At 42.2% G+C, this 24,517-nt stretch overlaps 2 protein-coding genes and 1 non-coding gene across 3 annotated transcripts in view; 1 reads left to right on the forward strand and 2 right to left on the reverse strand.

Annotated features, from left to right (window-relative positions):
• LOC144253607 (uncharacterized) lies at positions 1–13,000 on the reverse strand. The gene is made up of 4 exons (XM_077795876.1): positions 12,911–13,000; positions 12,443–12,698; positions 11,475–11,863; positions 1–12 (listed from the first exon to the last, which is right to left on the reverse strand). The coding sequence occupies exons 1-4, from the start codon at positions 12,998–13,000 to the stop codon at positions 1–3; spliced, it is 747 nt and encodes a 248-aa protein (XP_077652002.1).
• The window catches only part of LOC113183519 (zinc finger protein 20-like), a 45,272-nt gene extending 24,540 nt beyond the window's left edge, over positions 1–20,732 (reverse strand). The window contains exon 1 of the mRNA XM_077796350.1: positions 20,628–20,732. Within this exon, the coding sequence (XP_077652476.1) occupies positions 20,628–20,630 (3 nt within the window). The 5' untranslated portion in view covers positions 20,631–20,732. The remainder of the gene's footprint in view (positions 1–20,627) is intronic.
• On the forward strand, positions 1,028–1,100 carry Trnav-cac (transfer RNA valine (anticodon CAC)). Its single transcript has one exon. It is a non-coding gene; the product is annotated as a tRNA-Val (tRNA).
• Positions 20,733–24,517: the final 3,785 nt, after the last annotated feature.

Here is a 24,517-nt window from a genome sequence, read left to right on the forward strand (position 1 = left end):
CTAGTCCCGAGGCTACAGAAACAGGATCGCGAAAGGGACAGGCGAGCAGCCGCATCCCCGCCCAGCTGCGCTCCTGATTGGACAGTGCATACATCACCCCTATGCCTCTGATTGGCTAGTGATCCAGGACCCGCCCCCTGAGGCCTGAGCGACAGCAAAAAAAAAAAAAAAAAAAAAAAAAATCCAGGCCTGGACCTGACCTGTCCTTAGGGGAAACTGCATTTCAGCAGAATCTGATACTATTTTTTCAAAACTGACACTTTCTTCTCACTGTACCCAGTGGGCTCTTCCTGTTCCTTCCCCATGAAAATGGCAAATTGAAGGGTGACAAGTGTGACGTTTCAGAGCACAGCCTCATGAAGACAACCCCGACGTGAGAGAAGGCTATCTGCCCACACCTGGGCACATGGAATAGAAGGAAGGGCCTTGTGTTACCAGAAGCCAGAAATTTGTGACTATGAAGTTGGCTGAATTGTCAAGTTTTTCTTGCACCTTTTTTTTCTCAATCTATTAATTTTCACCCAAGAAAAGAATAACATGCCAACAAGGAAATATAATTCTTTACTCGTGGAGAAACTGGAGTTATATGGCAGCAATATTCTACAAAGAAATCAAGTTGGAAGAAAGCAAACGGTTGAACTCCTTCGGACAGGCTGCCCGCCTCAACCAAGCTCACACGGAAAAACACACGTTCAGAAGGTTAAACATATTCCCAAGGTGGAGGCCCAAAGTGACTGCGGAGATAGAGCCCCAGAGCGGATCACTCGCTGGCACTGAGGAAGGGAAACCGACAGATTTAAATCTGAGAACTCATCATGTCCTGCTGTCTGTCTTCACAGTGTGAAAACTCTCCCGCCTTCAGACAGACTCGCTCACCAGGAGTCACTTTAACATTCTGAACTACAGAAACTGTCAACTTCACACACTCTTTCTCTAAGCCCGATACCCACACATTTCCTTCATGTATGCGTTATTGGTTGAATCCAGCAAATTTATGGAGGCCATAAGGAAAACGTATCTAGGGGCTGGGGATATAGCTCAGTTGGTAGAGTGCTTGCCTCACATGCACAAGGCCCTGGGTTCAAGCCCCAGCACCACCAAAAAGAAAAAAAAAGAAACCCTGTCTAGAAAACAGCTCCAAGAAAACCAGAGTGACAACCCCAGAAGGGACAAAAATCCCTGAAGACCATCTGCATGTGGATGTACTTTCCAGCTTCCATCATCTCCCCTCCTCAAGTTGTTCTCACAGCTGGAGGATCCTACAGGGGAGGGCGAGTGCCCAGGAAGTCCCAGAGGAACTTCAGGACCCTTCTTTTGCAGGCCAAGACTGTCCTCAGCTTGGACTCAGGGGTCTCACGCCTGTTTCCCACTGCAGATTATCACCTGCTTCGAACCAAGCTTCCCCAAGCCCCTGACATGCATAGCTCCTGTAGACACCTGCACCTTCCTCTTCACACCTCTGACCACTCTGTCATCCCTGGATACAGGACAGCTTCCCAAACTGCACCATGAGAAGCTTAGTCACTGCTGATTCTCGGCACATGGAATATTTCTGTACCAAATAACCATGAAACACCCATTTGTTCGTCCCATGAGGACGTAAAAGAGGACAAGACGCTGTGAGAACTTAGAGTAAGGGAGTGTGAAACTGACAAGGTTCATGGAAGAGGAGGTATTCAAGCTTTGGGATTTTGAAGGACAAAGAGGAATGTCCCAGGCGCACCTGTCATCACGGACTGTGTGTCAGGGGATTGACGTGATCTGTCTCATGACTTGAAACTGTCTCTCAAATGCAACCCAACCACCATGGACCTGTCCAGTCATTTTTAGAACAATGCCTACACATCCCACACAAAAGGACAAACCAGCCCCTACTGAGTCTCCCTGAGGTTCTAGCTTTCCAATTTAACAACCCGTTTGAAATGGTCTTATAGGATACATGGTGATATCTTGGGCCATTTGCTTTGCTGCTCTTCTCCACAACTTGACACACCACTTGCTCACTGATAGTGTACATCAAATATTGCACTACTGGGTCTTAGTCTAGGGATTCCGATCCAAGGGATTCTGATCTAAAACCCTTTGAATCTTTGGGGTGAGAAGACTTGTGTTTTCTATGCCAATGAGATGACTGTTGGCTGGGGACTCCTGTGTGGCTTCAGGATTGGGAATGTTCTGGTAGCAGAAAGAATAAGGCAAGCTTAAAGGGTTGAGATTTTAAACAACAACTCTTTTCATTTGTAACTGACAACAGGGTTGGAATGCCGAGCTCCATCGTCCAGGGAGCAGGGTTGGAAGCCAGTTAACTACGAAGCCCAGTAAGCTAATCAATCCCGAGAACATACGGGAAACCTTCATGAAAACCCCTGAGCCATGGGTTATGCAGAGCATCTGGGCTGTGGACGCTGACCACACAGAGGGTGGGATATCAGAGGCAGGACCAGCAGATGGAAATGAAATGAAGGCTCCACACATGTCCCCTTCCCCCAAACCTTGCCCTATACACTTTTTGCATTTGGCTGTTCCTGAGTTGTCTTTTTATCATAAACAAGTAGTAGTAAGTAAAGTGTCCCCCTGAGTTCAGTGAGTCATTCTAGCAATTATCTAACATGTAGGGAGGGGGAGATGTGGGAACTTGATATTTTAGTCCAGTTGGGTAGATATACGAGTACACTGCACACCCAACTGGTTGACTGGATGTGTGTTAGAATTCCGTGGGAATCCCAAACGGGAGTCAACTCACTCAAATATCCACAAATATGTTTACACAACACAATACCACACTGCTGCTTTCTGCAGGTATGAAAACTACCTAGGATTTCCCCTGTTGTAGGAACAACTCGGAAGACACGTATTTCTCACCCTTCTGGAGCCTGAGAAGGCCAAGATCTAGGTGATCTTCTCTAGTTTCTAGTGAAGGCCATTTTCATGGCTTGCACATGTAAAACTTTGTGCCGTACACTCCCGTGGCAGAGAGAATGATCTCCCTCTATACATCTTAGGTTGCTCACCATAATCTGAGGGCCCATCTTAGAACTTCATGTAACCCTTATTATGTCTGGAAGCCCTCAACTCCACGGTGACGTTGCCATGTAGGACTTCAAAGAACAAACTAAAAAGGGAATAAATTTGAAACAGAGAATGCATGAATAGAAGCAAGTTCATAGAGGCATTACATATGCTAGAAGTTTGGACTAATAATTAATTAGGAGATGGTGAGCAAAGTCCAACAAAGGAGAGAGGTGCCATTTTAGAATGTTCAGAGAGAAGGGGTACTGTGTTTGCATAAAGGAAAAAAAAAGACCTATTGCTATGAACACGACATGGCAATCCATTCTAACTATGTAAATCCAAACCAGGAAGGTCGTAGCAACGGACAGGAAACAGGCCGACCTGGTTAACAATGCAGTCTTCTCACTGGAAGGTACAAGGCATTCACTGTGTCACGACGGAACTCCCCTCCCGTTCCCATCCTTACAATCATGTTCACAGAAGGAGAAAAATGCTCATCCTGGAACTGCAGAGACTGACTGGTGCATTAGGCATCTTATGCATTAGGCATCTCTCCACAGTCGTGTGCCGTCTTCTAGGTGAGGACTCTGGTGATCACACAGACAGAACGGTGTTCCCCCCCTCAGTGCATCCCTCAGAGGACAACGTCTGACTACACAATGCAATCAGCACCCCCTCCAGGAACACCCAGTCCTGTTGGAAATTCTAGAAGGAGAATGGTGATACCGATGAGCCACAGATCCAGTTATGGTGTAAGGACAGATGTATCATGTGACAAAAGCCGTAGTCCTGGTGGTCTCTGGCAAAGAGCATCTCACATCAGCAGGATGAAGTTTTTGGAATGAGGAGTGAAGGACAGATATGATCAAAATAAGCCCTCTACCTGAGAAAAGCAAAGCTGACATGAAGATAAAAACACCTTCCGTTGTAAACATATTGCTATGGTTTGGACCTGCAACTTTCCCCAAAGTCTCAGGTGCTGAGGGGACTTGGTTGGAAGAAGTGGGTCGGGGGGCAAGCCCTGGAAAATGTACCTTCTCTCTGTCCCCTTCCCTCACCCCTGCTCTGCATCCCAGCTGCCTGAGCTGAGCATCTTCCCTCTGCTGGCCCTTCCACCCTGTTCCTGCTGGGAGACAGCCATGCAGACCAATTCCTCTGGAATCATGAACCAAGAGCTTCCTTCGCTAAGTCGTTCCTGTCAGGTATTTTGGTCACAGTCATGAAAAGCTGACTAATCTACACATGGATTCCATAATTATGATGGGCTGTTTGCTTGTATCTTCTCAGTAAATGCAAAAGACACTGCAGAGCTTTCTGAGTGCATTTCGCCCTGTTCTTTGGTTAATTCCAGTTCCCATCCTTACGATCATGTTAAGTTGCTCTCATTTAAAAATTTATTGTTCAGTAATTTTACATGAGAATATAACTAATTGAAAGGAAACAATGCATGCTTAAAACATTGATTTTGTTCCAATTTTATATTTCTGTGTACCCATCTTAAAATGCTGTAGTATTTCCTTCACTTACTATTTTAATTTCAGTCTGCCATTGCATTTCTACCAATATTAAATGCATAATTCAGTTGAAAAAAAATGATGTTTTCTGTAAGCTCCATGGTAACCATGAAACAAAAAACTGGAATAGACAAACCAAAAAACAATAAGCCAAATGAAAACAGTAACCCAGGCACAGTAGCCCACGTCTGTAATCCCAGCAGCTCGGAGGCTAAGGCAGGAGGAGCGCGAGTTCAAAGCCATCCTCAGCAAAAGTGAGGCACTAAGCAACTCAGTGGGACCCCGTCTCTCAATAAAATACAAAATAGGAAATAGGGCTGGGGGTGTGGTTCAGTGGTCCAGTGCCCCTCAGTTCAATGCCCAGTACCCTCCCGCACCAAAAATGGAAATAGTACTATGCCAATTCATTTAGACATTAAGTAAGATCACAAGAGGGGGAAAGGAGCTACTGCAAAATTACAAAACAAGCTACATAATCACCTTAAATAAATGGATTGAATTCTACAATTTACACGTAGAATGACTGAATAGGTTAAAAAAAGGAGACCCAACTACATGTTACCTGCAAGAAACCTGCTTCACCTGTGAGGACATACACAAACTGAATCGAAGTAAGGGGATGGAATATGACACCTAAGAAAGCAGAAGTAGCCATACTGATAAATAAAAAGAGACCAGGAAGGTCACTGCATGTGACAAAGGGGTCAATCCCCCAAGAAGAAACAGCAATTCTAAACACATATGCATCCAGTATCAGAACATCCAACATAAAACAAGCACCAATAAGACAGAATTTCGTCCATCTCCAAAGGCAGAGAGAGACTCCCATATGGTAATAGCTACGACGATCCCATCCCACTCTCAGCAGCAGACAGGAGGGTCCAGAAGGAAAATGAACAAAGAAAAGCAGAGTCACCGGCTCCAGAGATTAACAGAACTAACGACAGTGGACCCTTCCTTCCAACGGCTCTGAGTAGCCATTTGTTTCATCACCACCTGGAACATTCTCCAGAAAGATCGTGACAGGTGACAAAATAAGTCCCAATGGAATATCAAAAGCTGAAATTATACTGAGCATCTCTTCAGAGCACATCAGGCTAGAAATCAATAACAAGGAAAGCTTTGGACACTATACAAATACACGGAAAATAACTTATTTTTGAATAACCAGTGGATCAAGAAAAAAAAATCAAGAAGGAATTTAAGTCAGATGTGGTGACATCTACCTGTAATCTCAGCAAGCAGGAGGCTAAGGCAAGAGGATAGCAAGGTTGAGGCTGGCACAGGCAATTTAACGGGACCCAGTCTCAAAATAAAAATTTAAAGACTGGGAGGCAGCTCAGCAGCAGTCATAAAGTCTGTCATGTGACGGCTGTGGGTTCCATACTCAGTACTGCCCCCAAAATAAACACGTAAATAAATAAATAGAATTAAAAGTTGCTTTGAGACAAGTGGAAATGGAGACATGACATAGCAATATCTATAGCAAAAGTGTAGAATTGTGACATGCCATAGTGAATGGTCTGAAACCGAAGAAAGCAATCCCATATACAAGGAAAAAATATGTAGGAATGAATTTAATAAAAAAATGAATGATCTCTAAGATAAGAATTACAAAACATAGATGAAAGAAACTAAGGAAGACACAAAAAAGTGGGAAGACATCTTGTGTTCATAGACTGGAAGAATAAATATTGTTAACAATACCCACACTGCCCAAAGCAACTTACAGATTCAATGCAATCCCTAGCAAAATGACAATGGCGTTCTTCACAGAGCTATAAAGCAATCTTAAAATGGACAGAGAACCACACACACACACACACAAAAAAAAAAACAAAAACAAAAACAAAAACAAAAAACAGCTATGGCACTAGTACAAAAACAGACATAAATATCCATGGAAAAAACCAGAAAGCCAAGAAGTGAGCCCTCTTACCTACAGCCACCTGACTGTGACAAAGAGGCTAAGAACACGAGTGAATAAAGGATACTCTTTTCAATAACTGGTCCTGGGAAAATTGGACAGCCATATGCAGAAGAATGAAATCAGACCCCGTCTCACTCCAGTCACAAAGATCATCCAAATTAGTTTAAAAGACTTAAATGTAAGACCTGAAACTATGAAGTTACTAGAAGAAGCATATAGGAAATGCTTCAGAAGACTGGAATGGACCAGGATATTTTTGGAAAGACCACAAACGCACAGGAAACGAAAGCAAATACAGACAAATGGGATAACATAAAACTAAGAAGCTTTGTCCAGCAAGACACACAACAGAGTTCTAAGACAACCTACAGAATGGTGGGAAATATTTGCGACATACAAATCTGTCGAGGGGTTGGTAGATGGGATATATAAAGGACTCTAAGAATTATTAGTTAAAAAACAAATAACCCAATCCAAAAAATGGACAATAGATCTAAATTCACTTTCTCAAAAGATGAGATACAATGGCCAACAGATATATTATTATTTACCAGGGAAATGCTAATCCAAACCACAGTGATATATCAGTAAGAATGACTGTTATAAAAAAGAATAAAGATAACAATAGTGAGAATGGGAAGGAAAGGGTCACTTTTGGTGGAAAAGTTAATTAGTACAGCTATTATGGAAAACAATATGGAGATTACACCTAAACTAAAATATATAACTTCTTAAACTAAAATATATAACTTTGATCCTCTGCACCACATGAACCAGTAATTGCATTACTGGGTATATGTCCAAAGGAAATGAAATTAGAATATTGATGAAACATCTGTACCTCCATGTTCATCACAGCACCATTCACAATAACTGAGAAACAGAAACAATTTGTGTCTCTCAACTAATGAATGGAAAAAGAAAACGTGGTAAATATATGTGGTAGAATACTATGCAACCATTAAAAAGAACGAAATCAGGGCTGAGAATGTAGCTCAGTGGTAGAGCATTTACCAAATCCTGAATTTGAACTCCAGTACCATAAAGAGGAGGAAGGGGAATACATATCCTGTCATTTGCAACAACATGGATGGGAATGGAGATTATGTTAAGTGAAAAAACTCAGGTGCAGATGGACAAATGTGACTTGATCTCACTCTCACATGGAATCTAAACAAGTTCACCTAGCAGGGGTTGACCCTAGAATGATGATTACCCAAGGGTGGAGAGTGGGGTGTGGAGAAGTTGTTCAAGTAAGAACAAGAAGCGCTGAAGTACTTACTATTGCAGAGAAATAGATCACAATTATTCACTGCACTGTTCAAAGTTAGAAGGAAGGATTTTGAAAGGTTTCACCACAAAGAAAGGGAACAAACATGTTTAACCTCCTTGAGCATCACACAATCTATACATGTAAGGAATATTATTTTTCCCATTAATATGTACACTTGTGTTTCTGTGCATCCATTAAAAATAAAAGCAGAGGGGCTGGGGTTGGGGCTCAGTGGTAGAGTGCACGCCTTGCACACGGGAGGCACTGGGTTCGATCTTCAGCACCACATTAAAAATATATATTGTGTCCATCTACAACTAAAAAAAAAAAAATAATAAAAAAAAAGCAGAAAGCAAAACGTAACTTTTGAAAGCAAGGGAAAAAATATGCCAAACTCTTACCAACTGAGCTATATCCCCAGCCCAAAAACTTGGTTCTTGATAGGAAATTAAGGAATTATAAAAAGGTTTGACTCTCTTACTTGTGATTGACATCAATATTCTGGTCTAACTAAAAATGAAAAAAATTTCATTTTGGAAGTCAAAGACTCAGCAGATTCTCTTCCTTTTCATTTTTGCTGAGTAATTCTAATCCATCTCCAAGAAAATGTATTTGGCAAGGTCAAATAAAATGAAATGTGAAATAAAGAAGCACATGCATGTATTTCAGAAAAAAATGTTAAGTTATAATATTTCTTATTCCTGTTCTTTGCTTTCTTTTGATCTGTTACTCTCCATGGCTCCAGTGAAAATTTCTTAGTTATCAAACTAAGGTCTGAGGCCAGCTCTGACCATCTGATTTTGCATGACTGGTGAAGGCGATCCCCCACTCACTGTCTTGACAGGGTCACAGTGAGAAAAAGTGTTGGCAAAGCCGCTCTCCCACTGTCTTGACAGGGTCACAGTGAGGATGAATGCTGGCAAAGCCGTGCTGGTTGGTGGGAAACCGAAACCATGAGACCCTTTTTTATGTAATTGGGACTTTTCATTTTCATGCTTATGTTCCTGACAGGAGGCATGAGTATGTTAAATGCCAAACAAATTAAATTTCAGATGGCTAGAACACAACAGGTAGTTCATGCCTTGGCGGCTGTTCTACTACCCCTCAGCATATCAAGGACAAAGTAGAAGGCTGTTCTTCTATCTCAGTACATTGTGGACAAACCTGATAACGGACAACAATCATCCTTTGAAAGGTCATGAGAATTTTAGGCACCACATTATATCAACTAGAACCCAAGCCCATATTTCCGGCCTCTTAGAAAACCTAATCAGTATCCTTATTTTACAAAGTTCACCACATGTAGTCTCATTTTTGATTAAGGAAAGTTATATTATACACTTAGGAAAGTTAAAACATATAAAGATATATTCTTCTCTTTTTATAAACCCTTTCTTACTTTACATAGGGATATATGATGAGCATAGTTAATATTGGTGGAAAGTGGATTGATTTTTAGAACTTACTTTCTATTGAGAAAGATTATAAAGATATGAGAACTAGTGCACCTTGACTGAGAAACAAAGAAACTCTTTGAGAAAGCAGCTCAACCAGTTTTATGAGAATAAATTTAGGAATTAATTAAAATAGCTTTATAAGACACAGTTTTAGAATAATGTTAGAAATATTATTTTATTTAGATTCTTAAGTTTAGAAATTCTTAAGTTTTTAGTTGTAGAGGTTTCTGATATGTTTTAAGAATGATTTATAAACTTTAGGATGTTTTAAATATAAGATTTAAAGGGACTTTTTTAGATGGGAATTTTAGATTAGAAATAAAGTACAAGTGTACTTTAGGTTAATGATTGGTTAGGAGACTTAGAGTCTTGGATACGTAGTTTGGCATTAGTAAATAAGAAAATAGCATATCTTGGGAAAAATAGTAAATCTTGGGAAAATCTGAAAAATGTAAATTAGTGACGTATTTTATTAACGATTCTGTACTTTACTTACATAACTGAAGGTCATATCCTGGAAAAATGTAAATTAATGTTACATTTTTTGTACCCCCAATCATGGTTAAGGAAATGTCATGTCTTGGCAAAGTTTTAAATTATATAATTAATGACGTATTCTGAATCCATAATGATGAGAAAAATTGTAATAAAAGAGGACCCAGAGAAAGCTGCTTTAGCTCTCTCTCTGGAGATTGCTCCAACGGAACGACTCCTGTCTCATCATTTCGCCGACGCCACTCATCCTTCAGGACTCCCTGGACCCTGTTAGGGCAGGACCCCAGCACATGACCCTTGAGCTAAGGATGATTTATATAGATGATATTTGTAATTAATTTGATGGTGGGGAATGATAAGTTTGAGCTCACAGTTAAGCAAATTGTGATTCCTATGAAATAGAATTACCTTTTTTCTAATGAGCAAATATATTCCATAAATTAGCTCTCAATTATTATTATAATTGTATTTAAAACTTTTAGACTTTGTGAAAAAAGAAGAAATAAATAAAAAAAAACCACTTAGCAAACTCTTTCAAAAAACACATATAGAATGTTGTTGGAACATGGGGACTGGGGCTGTGGCTCAGTGGCAGAGTGCTCGCCTCGCACATGTGAGGCTCTGGGTTCAATCCTCAGCACCACATAGTAATAAATAAACAAAACAGATTTTTTTTAAAAAGGACCTACTGAGGTTATGTAAAAAAAAAATTAAAAAAAAGAATATTGTTTGAACAAACTATACATCAAGGTGAAAAATATAAAATCCATGTAAAAACTGTAAATTTTCCCCAAGAATGATGTGTGTGTGTGTGTGTTGTGTGTGTGTGTGTGTGTGAGAGAGAGAGAGAGAGAGAGAGAGAGAGAGAGAGAAACAAACATGAGTAAAAGGGTAAACCTGTCAAAAGAAACCGGTAGGAAAATGCCGACTCACAAAACCCCATTTTTTAGTGTACCATTAACCACAAGTATTTTTAAAACTACATAGAAATCAAGCTTCCTGGCATATCCGAACTGTGCTTCATTTTGCCTGTGGATCCAACATGGCCAAAATGAAAGGAAAAATACTCATCACTTGATTTAACTGAAAAGGGCACTACCTGGGAAACTCAACACACTGTTGCCTAGACAAAACTTGCAGAGGTATGTGGCCATGAGCTTTATTTTCAAGAGTAAAAATCAGAAATACACAGTGCGGAAATCTCCTTTCAGAATGAGTCACTGATGAACCCGGTACATTTAGACTTTTAGCACATTTCCTTCAGGTAGTATATTTGACAGAGCATTTTAAACAATTTTAACTGGCATGCAGTTTTTCATATTAATGACATTTCCAGGATCCCACTACATGAGGAAGATGTTCAAACTCTTTCTTACAACTGACCAATTCCTTCTATTTTCCATTCACAGCTTTTTGACCCAGTGTTGGACAAAAGGTTTCTGCACTCGTCTTCTATTCCAGGTTTCTCTCCATGCAGTGTTGTTTCTCTCCGTGCTGTGTTCACTCCTAGGTGTACAATGAACCAAGATGACCTCAGGCATTCCCACAGGCTTTCCATCCATTCATCAAGGTCTTGTCTCTGCATTCTCACGTTTGCTAGAGTCTTCAGGAGACAATGAGGTCTTCCCACATTCTTTATTCAGGGTCACTCTCCAGTTTGACTTCTTTCCTGTACCAGGATGTGACTGCACTGAGGGAAGGTTTTCACACATCCGTTGCCTACACGCCTGGGTTCTCTGATGTCTGAGAACATGACTGGATCGACCGAAGGCTTTTCCACAATCCTTACTTACATAGGACTTCTTTCCACTGCGAGAGGGCTTCTCTCTACTGTGACTTCTTTCACGTATTTTACGGGAACTGAAATAACTAAAGGCTTTCCCACACTGCTTACATACATAGGGTTTCTGTCCAGTGTGAGCTCTTTGGTGTACGACAACATAACTGGATTGACTGAAGGCTTTCCCACACTGCTTACATGCATAGGGCTTCTCCCGGGTGTGAGTTCTTTTATGTCTGTGAAAGGTACTGGATTCCCTGAAGGCTCTCCCACATTGCTCACATACATAAGGCTTCTCTCCGGTGTGAGTTCTTTCGTGTATTTGAAGGGAAATGAAATGACTAAAAGTTCTCCCACATTGCTTACATACATAGGGGTTCTCTCCAGTGTGCGTTTTTTTTTGTTCTTGTTGTTGTTTTTTTTAAAATTGGTCTGTCCTTAGAGATCTGTTCTCTTGGTAACTCTTTTTTTTTTTTAAGAGAGAGAGAGAATTTTTTAATATTTATTTATTTAGTTTAGTTTTCAGCGGACACAACATCTTTGTTGGTATGTGATGCTGAGGATCGAACCCGGGCCGCACGTATCCCAGGCGAGCGTGCTACCGCTTGAGCCACATCCCCAGCCCTCCAGTGTGCGTTTTTTCATGTTTATGAATGTAACTGGAAGAACTAAAGGCCTTTCCACACTGCGTAGACACAGAAGCTTTCCTTTCAATGTGAGTTTTTTCATGTCTTCTGAAGGAGCAGGGATCATAAAAGACTTTCTCACATTGCTTACATACATAGTGTTTGACCCTGCTGTGTGCTCTTTCATGTCTTTTAAAGTAATATGAAGAATGAAAGCCTTTCCCACACTGCTTACATGTACAGGGTTTGTCTGTGTTGTGTATTCTTTCATGCCTTTGGAGGGACCTGGGAAAAGTGAAGGCTCTCCCACATTGCTTACAGACATAGGCCTTCTCTCCAGAGTGAATTTTTTCATGTTTTTCAATGTGGCTGGAAGAACTAAAGGCTTTTCCACATTGCTTACATACATAGGGTTTCTCTCCAGTGTGAGTCGCTTTATGTTTTCTGAAGGACCTGGGATCACAGTAGGCTTTCCCACATTGTTTACATATATAAGGTTTCTCTCCACTGTGGGTTCTTTCGTGTATTTTGATGTAACAGGAAGAACTGAATCCCCTTCCACAATACTTACATATATAGGGTTTGTCCCTAGTGTGAGTTTTTTCATGTCTCTGAAGGGAATTGAGAAACGTAAAGGCTCTCCCACAGTGCTTACATACATAGGGTTTCTCTCCAGTGTGGGTTCTCTCCTGCATTTGAATGTAACCAGAATTACTGAAGGCTTTTCCACATTGCTTGCATACACAGGCTTTCCTTTCAGTGTGAGTTCTTTCATGTTTTCTGAAGGCACTGGAATTATGGTAGGCTTTCCCACATTGCTCACATTCGCAGGGTTTCTCTCCAGGGTGAGTTCTTTCATGTAGTGGAAGGGAACTGGGATGACTGAAGACTTGCCCAAGTTGCTTACATTCATGGTGCTTCTTCCCAGTGTGAATCCTTTCCCTCTTCTGAAAGCACTGGGGATACCTGGAGGCTTCTGCATATTCCTTATCTTTATATGAATTCTCTCTGTGTTCCTGACATGCATGTGCTTTGTATCCAGTGTGAGCTGGCAGGGGCACATTTAGGGGAGAATCACCCATGACCACTTCTCCACACACAGAGCTTTCACTTGGTTTGACTCTCGGAGGTGTTTTCTTGTTCACAACAGAGTGGAGAATAGGGCTGAAGTGGTCACCACACCAACTGTCATCTTTATAGAGTCTCTGTACTACTTGCCCACTACAAAAAAATGAGAAGCACATCACTAAGAGTTTATTAATAATACCCCGGAAGTTTTATGTTCTGTAACAATTGTTGACCATGAACGGACTGAAAACACTAGAGGATGGCTTGAGTACAGCGGTTATCAAAACGGTGATATGGACATTTGGTTCCTTACTAATGCTTCAAAGTATTTTGCTAACACTGAATATCTATAGCACATTTAAATACAGTTGAGTATTCCTTATGCAAAACGCTTGGGACCGAATGTGTTTTGGATTTTGTAGTATTTGCATAGGCTTAATAAGATATCAAGATGGGTCCCAATCTAAATCTAAAATTCATTTTTATTTCATGAACATTTTATACCCAAAACCTGAAGGTAATTTCATAAAAACATTTTTAATAATTTGTGTATGGAACACAGTCTGTGTATTAAAAACTGGGAGAGTACCACTGTGGTCTCATGTCAGTGATACAGATGTGGCCTCTATTGGGACATTTTGGATCTCAGAATTTCCAATAATGGATGCTCAATCTGTATGCAATTTTGGAGAAAAATGAGATTAAATCAATTTGAAGCTGAGCGTATTTGTACCATCTGCTTGTTTTTAAAATTTTATGTTACTCTAAGATTCATGATGTACCTTGCTTTCTCTTGTGAGTGCAAATTACCTTATATTTCTCCCGGAATTTTTGTGACAATTATCAGTGGCTTGAGTTTCCCATTATTTTTCTAAAATATAGACCAAAACAAGCCATTATGACTAATTACAATATTGTAGAAAAAAAAGAATAGATTCTTGCTAGATTCATGGTATAATGTGACCATGGAACAGTATTGACAAGCCGGTAACAATTGTTATCTGACTGGCTACGAGTGGGAATGTCACGCTTACCTGTCGAGGTCAGGTTCCTGTAGTTTTCCTTCCTCATATCTCTGTAGAGTTTTTTCCTGGGAGGGATCCAGTAAAGCCCATTCCTCCAGGGTGAAAGTGATATCCACATCCTCAAATGTCACTGACTCCTAAAACATCCCACATATATTTCCAGGAGAAAGGGTAAGACTCATGGCACTAGAGATCTAGACTCATTTCATAAGAATTTCACATGATATTATGTTCTCTCAATATGCCACCACTCGATTGTCACACTCGGGCACTTCCATCACCCCCAGATCCTCTCACACAGCAATTACGATGTCGCACTGGAACTAGCAGGTAAAGCAGCAGCAGAACAGAACACCTGTTGTGCTACTGGGTCACTCCAATTGCTCTTTGTAGAGGTCAGCCCCTCTCACAACACAGTACTGCTATTTAGTGTGCATGAGACTTAACAGCAACCGTCCTGAGACTGCCTATTCCTGGAGATACTTAAGAACAAACTTTGACCCTTGCTGTTTTTTGGGAAATACTATTGGGATGGACCTCACCATCCTAATTGCAAAGAAGGTCTTGGTGTTCCAAACCAGTTGATGCCAAAAATATATAACCTGTTTAACTCCAGTTGTCCCTCTGAATGTTTGAAATGTAATAATATGTTCATCAAAAGCAGCCTACCTCATCTTCCCCTTAGCACACTGTGGATGATCAATCTAGAGATGGTCTGTAGTTCATACTTATCGTCTGTTGTTACAAATTCAATGCATTTTTTTGTGACTGCACTAAAAGAACATTTGGTAATTTGTATATATGGTTTATTATAGATCAACTGGAATTAAATTCTGAACAGGACTCATGAAGGACGATTCAGGATACCAACAGAAAAACATTATAGTGTTTATTGGAGAATATCAAAGGATAGTAAAACAAATGAAAGGATGGTGTTTAGTCAACTTTTTCGCCTCCATGACCAAAAGACCTGACAAAAATGATTTCAAGAGGAGGAAAAGTTTATTTGGGGTTCATGGCTTCCGAGGTCTGTCTGAGATGGCCAGCTCCACTGCTCTGTGCCTGAGTGAGCAGACATCATGCTACAAGGTGTGGCAGAGGTAAGCAGCTCAGGACATGGCAAAAAGGAAGCAGAGCGAGCTCTGCTCGCCAGGGACACTGTGTGCACTAAAGGCATGCCCCCTTTGTCACCTCCTCCTCCAGCACACCCTGTCTGCCTAGATCACCACCAGCTCATCCACCCAGGGGGGCAGCGCACTGATCAGGTTAAGGCTCTCATAAACCGATCATTTCACCTCTAAACTTTCTTGAATTGTCTCACATGTGAGGTTTGTTTGGGGGGCCCTTCATATCTAAACCATGGGGGGTGGGGGGGTTTACAGATAATAAAACTCTGACGAGCATAACACAAATGGTAGTTTACATTTTTGCTGGCCTCAACATCAGAATTTATGAAGGCATGGGGCTGGGGATGTGGCTCAAGCGGTAGCGCACTCGCCTGGCATGCGTGAGGCCAGGGTTCGATCCTCAGCACCACATACAAACAGAGATGTTGTGTCCCCCGAGAACTAAAATAAATAAATAAATAAATGATTTTTAAAAAAGAATTTATGAAGGTCATTAGAGCCTCAGAGAGGGTCGTTGTCTGGCCAGGGAAGGCCAGGATTGATGAGGCGTCACTAAAGTTTCAGAGAGGGCTGCTATCTGGTCAGAAAGCCAGGCATGGGTGAGTTCAAGGCACGGGCAGGCATTGCAAGCAGGTTCAGAATTTGCAGTAATTTATAGCATTTAAATTTAAAGCCGAAATTATCTTTTCATGGCTTTGTGGAGAGATGGTTCCCAATTTTAAGAGAAAATCAGGCTGGGTCTATCAAATTTATTGTATCATTGCACTCCAGGAAGTCACTAAGGAATTCGATTTTATGTGATCTCATGACAAAAAGATGATAAGTATGAGATAGTGTATATATTCACCATGCAATTTATATGTATTTCCAAAAAGCATTTTTGTATGACAAATATATTTACTTTTATATGTCAATAAAATGTGAATTAAAATAAGACAAAAACACAAGTAGATTTAGCTGAACCTCAAGGGAAATAATAAGGGATTAATTAAATAAAGCAGTTGGTTCTTCAAGAACACATAAATTCCTTACAAGGTATTCTCCTAAACACAGCAACAAACCACATGGGCAAAAAGAGAGAACTGAAAGGAAGATCACAGATCCAAAATTACATCTGTAGACTTCAAAACACCTCCAACAATAGTTGACAGATCAAGAAAGCAAAAATGTAGCCAGGCATGAAGGTACACGTCTGTAATCCCAGCAACTTGGGAGACTGAGGCAGGAGGATTACAGCAATTTAGAGAGACCTTGTCTCAAAAAATTTAAAAGGGCTGGGGATGTAGCTCAGTGGTAAAGCAGTTCTGTATTCAATCCCTGGTACCAAAAATAAATAAATAAAATAAAAATAAAAAGTTTAGTAATGACACAGTTGAAATCAACAGCATCATCCATCAAGTGGAGACATTTGAGATTGCAGCATACTTCATTCAACAACTACAGAGTTCACATCTTCTCAAGATCCTGAGGAATATTCACCAATAAAGACCATGTTTTGTACTACAAAACACACCTTAACCAATCATATAGGTTATGTCCTTGCATCACAATAGATTTCAAGTAGAACTTGATGACAGAGATATAGATGGAGAACTTGGGGGCCAGGTGAAGTGGCACACGCCTGTAATGTCAGAGGCTTGGAAGACTGAGACAGGAAAAATCACAAGATCAAGGCCAGCCTCAGCAACTTACTGAGGCCCTAAGCAACTCAGTGAGACCCTGTGTCTAAATAAAATTTTTAAAAGGCTTGGGATGTGACACAGTGGTTAAGCACCCCAGGATTCAACCATCCCTGGTACCAAAACAAAACAAAATAAAATCTGAGAGGAATTAGAGATGAAATTTCTCTCTCTCTCTCTCTCTCTCACACACACACACACACACACACACACACACACTCGAGCGCAAAATGACTGGGATCTGACCCGGACCAAGCTCATGTTGGGCTAGTGTTCTGCCGCTGAGCCATGTCCCATCCTCAAATCACTAATGTGTCCTTTTAACTAACATGTGTCCATGGGAAGTCTCAACAAAATTTAAGTATTTCATCTAAAATGAAAATTAACAAACTTTGTAAATATAGAAAACCCCAAAGAATTAGAGGGGAAAAAAAAAGGAAAGAAAAGAAGAGTATTTCCTGGAATTAAAAAGGGCTTACAGCAAGTTTGTATGATAGTAGATTAATATAGAAAACTCACCAATTGGCTATAGATCAACTATAAACAACTGGATTGGAAAATAAAATCGCAATGCCATTATACTGGGGGAGGAGGCAGAGAAGGCCATTTACAAGTAATTCAATGCCAAAGTTAATGAGCAGGAAGCAAAATACAATCATACGTGATGTATCCACATAAGCATTCCAAGCATTGGCAGAGCACACAAATCCATGAAAGGTCAAATGATAAATTCATGTACTAACACAATCTCCAACTAAATTCGAACTTATCCAGTCTACAAATCAACAGTTTTTATCCCATTCTGCAAAAAATAACTGATGATGCATTAGTATTTGGGGGCAAAATAAAAATAACATTATTATCAAAGTCAAAAATAAATAAATAGATAAATCTGAAACAACCCAAGGCCCACAGAAGAGCAGAGGAATAACTGAGTGAACTGGTTGAATGGCCACCTTACCAACCCTGTGTGCAAACCATGAAGGCAAAGCTACCCCCCCCACACCACATGCATAAAGTAGTAGTATGCTAGTGGCAAGATTAACTCATTCATAAACAAAAGAGGCAAACCAAGCAAAACTCCGCCTAATGATAAGAGATGGTAAAGCTATAAGGAACGATCCAAAAATCCATCCTTGGAGTTGGGGATGTGGCTCAAGTGGTAGCACGCTCGCCTAGCATGCGAGAGGCACTGGGTTCAATTCTCAACACCACATTAAAAAATAAATAAATAAATAAAATAAAGACATTGTGTCCAACTAAAAAAAAAAAAAAAAAATCCATCCTACAGTTGTCTCTAGTGCACGGCTTGCTGAGATCAGGGAGACATATCCGGAGCGATCATGGCCTATTTATTCCCTTGCATGCTGATTCAATGGGCCTTTATGATCTTATTTGAACTTCATATAAACACATAATTTATTCCAAGACTTCTTGCTTCTTCAGACCCATTCAGGTTCCAACCCGGAAAATCACCACCTTCCATTCGAATCATGAAGTGAAATTCTGAAATGCTTAAGTCATTTTACATGATGACTTCAATACTGAAGTCATTCTGGTATTTTACAGAAACAACACTCCATGCAGGAAACAAAAGGGAAGCCCCTCCAGGAAGCCCCCGGCCGGCTCTTGCTGTGCTCAGGCAGCCCCGCGTGGCTCCCTCCCGCTGAGAGTTCAGACCTGCGTGTCTTTTGCTGACAGTTCTTCTGACACCAGGTGTGGTGTTTACGGATCACCAAACAATTCTGCAACACCAACTGGGTGTCCCACAAATTAATTCTGACACCATTATCTCCACCGCAGATAACAGGACAAAGTACGCGTTTGCGGTCCGGTCCGCTGTGTTTGTGGTGCGCATGCGTGTGAATAAACTGGTACCCGGAATCACCTCATTTGCATAAACTGAGACACTGTCTGGAAGTTTCTTATGATAAACAACCAAAGACACAAATTGCTCAGAAAATTTCCAGGGTTTTACAATCTCTCTGCCTGACACTTTGGACAAAGACTAAATTTTATTATACTACACATCCCCATACGGTGTCACATACCCAGTGTCTTTTTCTCAGACTTCTTCTCACAGACCTTCTCAAATGACATATTAAATTCTGACCAGACCAAGTCTGTGTGTGCAGAAGCAAAAGGCTGAAGAGGTTGCTTCTACACAAGCAATATAATTCTGGTAAACAAAGGTTTTTGACTTGGACCCCAACAACTTCTATTTTGGACCAGCAGCCTAGTTCACACTAACACTCTTCCCATTACACTTAGAGGGTGCCCCCCACCCTTAACCACAGACAAGGGCAGACAGACACTTTCCAAATTCCCACTTTTTGTCTTAAAAATGATTGATCTGATCCGCAGAAACAAAACACTTATTAAGTAAACTTCCATTGTCTTTCTCTCTTTCCTCCAGGTGTGTGATCCTTGACCCACCCTCAGGAAGCCTCATCCAGTACACCAACCTTCCTCTATTGTCACCTTTCAAAAAGACCCAGGCGCGGTGATGCACGCCTGTCATCCCAGCAGCCCAAGAGGCTGAGACAGAAGGATCCTGAGTTCAAAGCCAGCCTCAGCAAAAGCGAGGTGCTAAGCAACTCAGTGAGACCCTGTCTCTAAATAAAATACAAAACAGGGTTGGGGATGTGGCTCAGTCGTCGAGTGCCCCTGAGTTCAATTCTGGGTACCCCCAAACAAGACAAAACAAAAACAAAAACAGGCAGACCTAAGGGGTGATGCTCTCTGGCCTAGGAGCTGAAGTTGCCACCCTCCGTCCTCCCCTCCTGCCCACCTAATTTCTATTCTTTTTGCTCCTCCCTAGAAAGAAAATCCTCTTTCTGCCTAACCCTTGATGTGCTTCCAGACCTTAGAGTGGGATTTCACCAATGCAATACTCCTTTCAAATAAAGTCACACCCTTCCTTAAAAAGCATTTCGGTTTTTAAAACAATGTCAAGGAACAGTCTGAGAGCCCGTGGTGGTGTGCACGCCTGTCATCCCAGCAGCTCGGGAGGCTGAGGCAGGAGGATCCAGAGTTCAAAGCCAGCCTCAGCAATTCAGCAACACTCTGTCTCTAAATAAAACATTAGAAAAGGCTGGGGATGTGGTCCAGTGGTTACGCGCCCCTGGGTTCAATCCGAGGGGAGAGGAAGGAGGAAGGGAGTCTGAGTGCAGTAATAGCCACATGTCCCCTTCCCCTTCCACTCCAAGGCCGACCCGTGCACCCGACCCCGCTTCCGCGGCCCTGCAATGTGGGGGATACCGAGAGGCCGGGTTTACTGCCCCCTGAGAAGTGTTCGCTTCAGGGGCCAGTTCGCGGAATTGAGACCATGCTGCCCTGGAACCTGGAAGATGCCCAGGAAGACCCGGCCCCACTTGGGGAGTGGGGAGCGACCCCCCACACCCCGCTCCTCTCGCTCAGACCCCCGTGGCCCTCCGGCCGTCGCCGCACAGCGCGGGGCACTCGGGGCCGTGGGGACACGCCGCCTCGCGGGGCCGGGTCAGGACGTCCCCCCGCTGGCCCACAGCCCGAGGGACCAGGCCGGGCGGCGCCTGCCGCAGACTCTGCGGCAGATCAGAGGGCGAGCCGCTGGGGGCGGGTCCCGCCGCCCTGACCGTGCACGCCCGGCAGGACACACTCACCATCTCTCCGCCTCCGGTGTGTCCCGGTGTCCTCCGTGGGCTACTGCAGTCGGTGGAGACCACTGAGCGATCAGGGCCGAGCCGTGCGGAGCCTGTCCCGGCGGCTGCGCGGACCAAATATGGCAGCTCCAGAGAGCGAGATCCAGGGGGTCTGGAGCGTCCACCTCCCAAGACCAGCGCTCTTCATTGGACAGTCTGCGCAGCCTGGAGCTGCAGCCCGACTGACTAGGGAGGGAGGCAGGGGCTGCACCCTGAGGCCTGAGGGACCCGGGAGGCGATCCCCTACTTGGCTGGGTGGAGCCTAAATGACAGATTCCAGCTCAGCTCTTCCTAACCTGGGCGGCCCCCACCCCGAGCTTGGAAATGGCCTGGACAGGAAATAATTATAAATTATTCATATATTTATATACTCTGCTTAAATAAGCAGAACTTGCTCCTGGCTCTCAAGAGTGGACATCTGTCCTCAACGGGCTCTTCTTGAATCTTCCTCTGAAAATGGGGTCACAGATCTGCTCAAGAAATTCTGGACTCAGTGTCCCAGGGAAACAACCTATGATCGCAGAGAAGCAGGGGTGCCCAGGGCAGTCCTGACCCCCTGGAAGTGGATGGAGAGCCTGATGTCATTTCTTGGAATGAGGCAAATGGCCAAGGCCTTCTTCCACCTTTTCTCAGCCTAGCCATTTTCAGCTGAGAAAATAAAAACACATCAAAAGGAGAATACAGGTAATCAATGCATGGAGAAAATGGAGCTCTAAGCTATATGGCAGCAATATTCTACAAAGAATCAAGAAGAAAGAAAAGCAACTCTGTGTACAAACAGCCTGCTTAAACGTGGTCACCAGGAAAACCCCCATTCACAAGATTGAACTTATTCCCCCTCTGGAGGACCAGGCTGAGTGCTGAAGGTAGCCCTGAAAGGAAAGTGACCACAACACTCAGAGCAACCAGGAGATCTTTATTGCAGCAGTGGAAAAGAGGAGAAAAGGGAGGGGGGGGGCGAAGGAGGGAGTTTTTATAGCCCAAATCTAATGGGGTCTCTGGATCTGGCCCTGGTTGGCACAGGGGAGTTAAGTGTTCCACCTTGAGCGGGAGTTGAGTGTTCAGCCTTGACGCAAACAGGTGATAAAGGACCAGACAGAAGGGGGTTTGAGTGCGAGGGCTATCCTACAGCTAACATTTGTTCAGCCTGCCCTGCAGATAACATAGTTCAGGCTGCCCTGCACCCAACAAGCCCTATGTTGGGTCACTCTCTGGTACTGAGGAAAAGACACCTAAGGAGTAAACTCTAGGAGCCCACCATGCATTGCTGTCCCCAAGGCTCAGTGTGGAAACTCTTTGTCCTTCAACACCTTAACATTCACCAGAGGGACACTCTGACCTGTAGTTAGTTACTTTGTGCTTTTACTTAAATAAGCCATCAAATGCATAAACCCTTTCCCGGGGAGACTAACTAAATGAGTCTTTTTTTTTTTTTTTCTAAAGTTTCTGTATTCGATTTTTATTGCTACTGAACACATTACCACAAACAGTGGGTTTAAAACAACACATCTATTATGTAACAGTTCTGCAGTTTAGAAGTCTAAAATTGCTTTGGGTTAGCTAGACCCCTGGTGCCAGCTAGCTGTGTTTCTTTTTGGAGGATCTAGGAGAGAATCTGTTTCCTTGTCTTCCTCCTCTTCTACAGGTGGCCTGCTCCATTCCAACTTAAGAGTCCATAGTGGGGCTGGGGATGTGGCTCAAGCGGTAGCGCGCTCGCCTGGCATGTGTGCGGCCCAGGTTCAATCCTCAGCACCACGTACCAACAAAGATGTTGTGTCCACCGAGAACTAAAAAATAAATATTAAAAATTCTCTCTCTCTCTCTCCTCTCTCACTCTCTCTTTAAAAAAAAAAAAAAAAGAGTCCATAGTGGCTTGATTCTTTCTCATGTTACCTCACTCTCCTGCTGACCCTTATTTACCGCCTTCTACTTCAAGGGTCCTTATAATAGTAGGCCTGCCTGGATAATCCAAGATAATCTTCCCAACTCAAGGTCAGATAGATAGCTAGCAAATTCAATTACATCTGCTGCCTTACTTCTTCTTTATCATGTAGCATAAGATACTTAAAGATTCTGGAGATTGGAATGTAGACATCTTGGGAGGGTGGGGGTCATTATTCCCAGTGACTCTGGAGGCTGGGGCCGGAGGATTGCAAGTTCGAGGTCAGCCTCAGCAACTCAGTGAGGACTTAAGCAACTTACTGAGAACCCGTCTCAAAATAGAAAAAAATTAGTCTTTCTCTAAGTGTGACCATCAGAGATATTCCTCATGTATATTTTCCTCATTCCTCACACACATCACCTCTGGGTGTGCCAAAACAAACACAACTCCCACAAAACATCCATATGACAAACAGTTACAACCCTAGAAAGGACAGAAGCATCCAAGCCCATCTTGACATGGGTCTCCTCCTTCCCAGTGCTCTGCAGCTTCTCACTGTCAGCATTCCTACAGGGGTTTTCTCATGGATAGCTTCAAAGCCCGGAACTTTGATTTACATAATATTCAAGAGTTAAAAATCTTTTCTGACATACAATGATTACCTAAGATATTGAGTACCTTGTTCAAAATATTTTTCTGTAACCTTAGTCAATCATGATTAAGCTTTTAGGTTTTTACCTCAATCACTAGGTGCTAAGGGACGCAACTAGACTACATCACTCCTGACCTGTTATTCACCTCTAACTTAAAAGCATACCTATAATTATTTTATTAACCTTTAACTTTAAAGCATACTTATTATTGGTAAGCTTTCTTACTTCTAGATTAAAATCCCAGTAAAACACACTTGAAGTAGTGAAAGTCTATTATTTAAAAGCCTACTACTCTGAAGTGCCTCTAAACTCTATGTTAATTTTACATTATTCTATTTTATTTTCCAAGGTAATTTCCTGTTTTCATATGACTTATTCAACTGCTTTCTTAAAGAACTTCCTTGATCCTTGGTCAAAGCACACCAATTCTTATGTTTTTGTAATCTTTAACTAAAGGGCAGGCTTTACACTTCAACCCACTTGTCATTTATATTAACTATGTGTTTTCCATTTTCATCATAAGTTTCTGCATAAGGCAAAGGAGAGTCTATTGGTTGGGGAATGTATTTTTATCAGCCTCTTGTCCTCGAGGGGTACCATAAGCTACACGGTGGTCCTGGTACTGTGGGCACAGCAATTGTTTTTCTGTAGCTGGGCTGTTGTAAGGTTGTGGCTTTCGGATGGGGTTGGGGGGGGGATAGTGTAAATTGTTAACCGTGGGATAAATATTTCTGTTGTTTAAGCTTGAGGAATAACACCATTGTGTGTATCCTGAGAGATACCGAAATGCACCTCATGGCATGTCTCAATTGCATCCTTCATCTCATTCTGGGACTTTTCCTGCAATCTCAGGCAATACATACTTCTATTATTGGTTGATGTATGCCCTGTTATCCATATCATGAGGATCATAAACAAAACACTTAACATTCCTAATAGTTCCTGTTTATAGATGGTGTGGTGCTGAGGGCCATTGCCAAGTAGGAATGACGCATCGAAATTTCCTTGCCAGTGTACCCCATGTTGCTTAGAGGAAGGACTCGTGGAAATGGACTTGCCTTGGACATTCGCTGTGACATTGCATGTGTGTTTGAGAAAGGTGACCCTGCTCAAGGACCAGGGTGGATCCAGGTTTAGGGTGTATCCTGCAGGTTTTAGGAAGTATCCCACTCCTTGGGTTTAGGGTGTTCCAGGTTTAAGACAATCTGGGTTAAGGCAGGTCCAGGTTTAAGGTTATTCCTGCTGGGAATAGGGCATATCCTGCTGCCTGAGTTCCCCGTTGAGTTCTCGTGGAATTCAAAAAGTATTTGGGACGT

Source organism: Urocitellus parryii, chromosome 3, assembly GCF_045843805.1.
Source record: "Urocitellus parryii isolate mUroPar1 chromosome 3, mUroPar1.hap1, whole genome shotgun sequence".
NCBI classification, from domain to species: domain Eukaryota; kingdom Metazoa; phylum Chordata; class Mammalia; order Rodentia; family Sciuridae; genus Urocitellus; species Urocitellus parryii.

Excerpts from the sequence above, each read along its gene's own strand:
- LOC144253607 (XM_077795876.1), bottom strand. The coding sequence starts at position 13,000 with ATGAATGTAAGCAACTTGGGCAAGTCTTCAGTCATCCCAGTTCCCTTC. Across the intron at positions 12,699-12,910 it reads TGGAGAGAAACCCTGCGAAT|AGACATGAAAAAACTCACAC; the intron begins GTGAGCAATGTG and ends AATTCCCTTCAG. Across the intron at positions 11,864-12,442 it reads TTCCAGCCACATTGAAAAAC|AAAAAAAAACGCACACTGGA; the intron begins ATGAAAAAATTC and ends AACAACAAGAAC.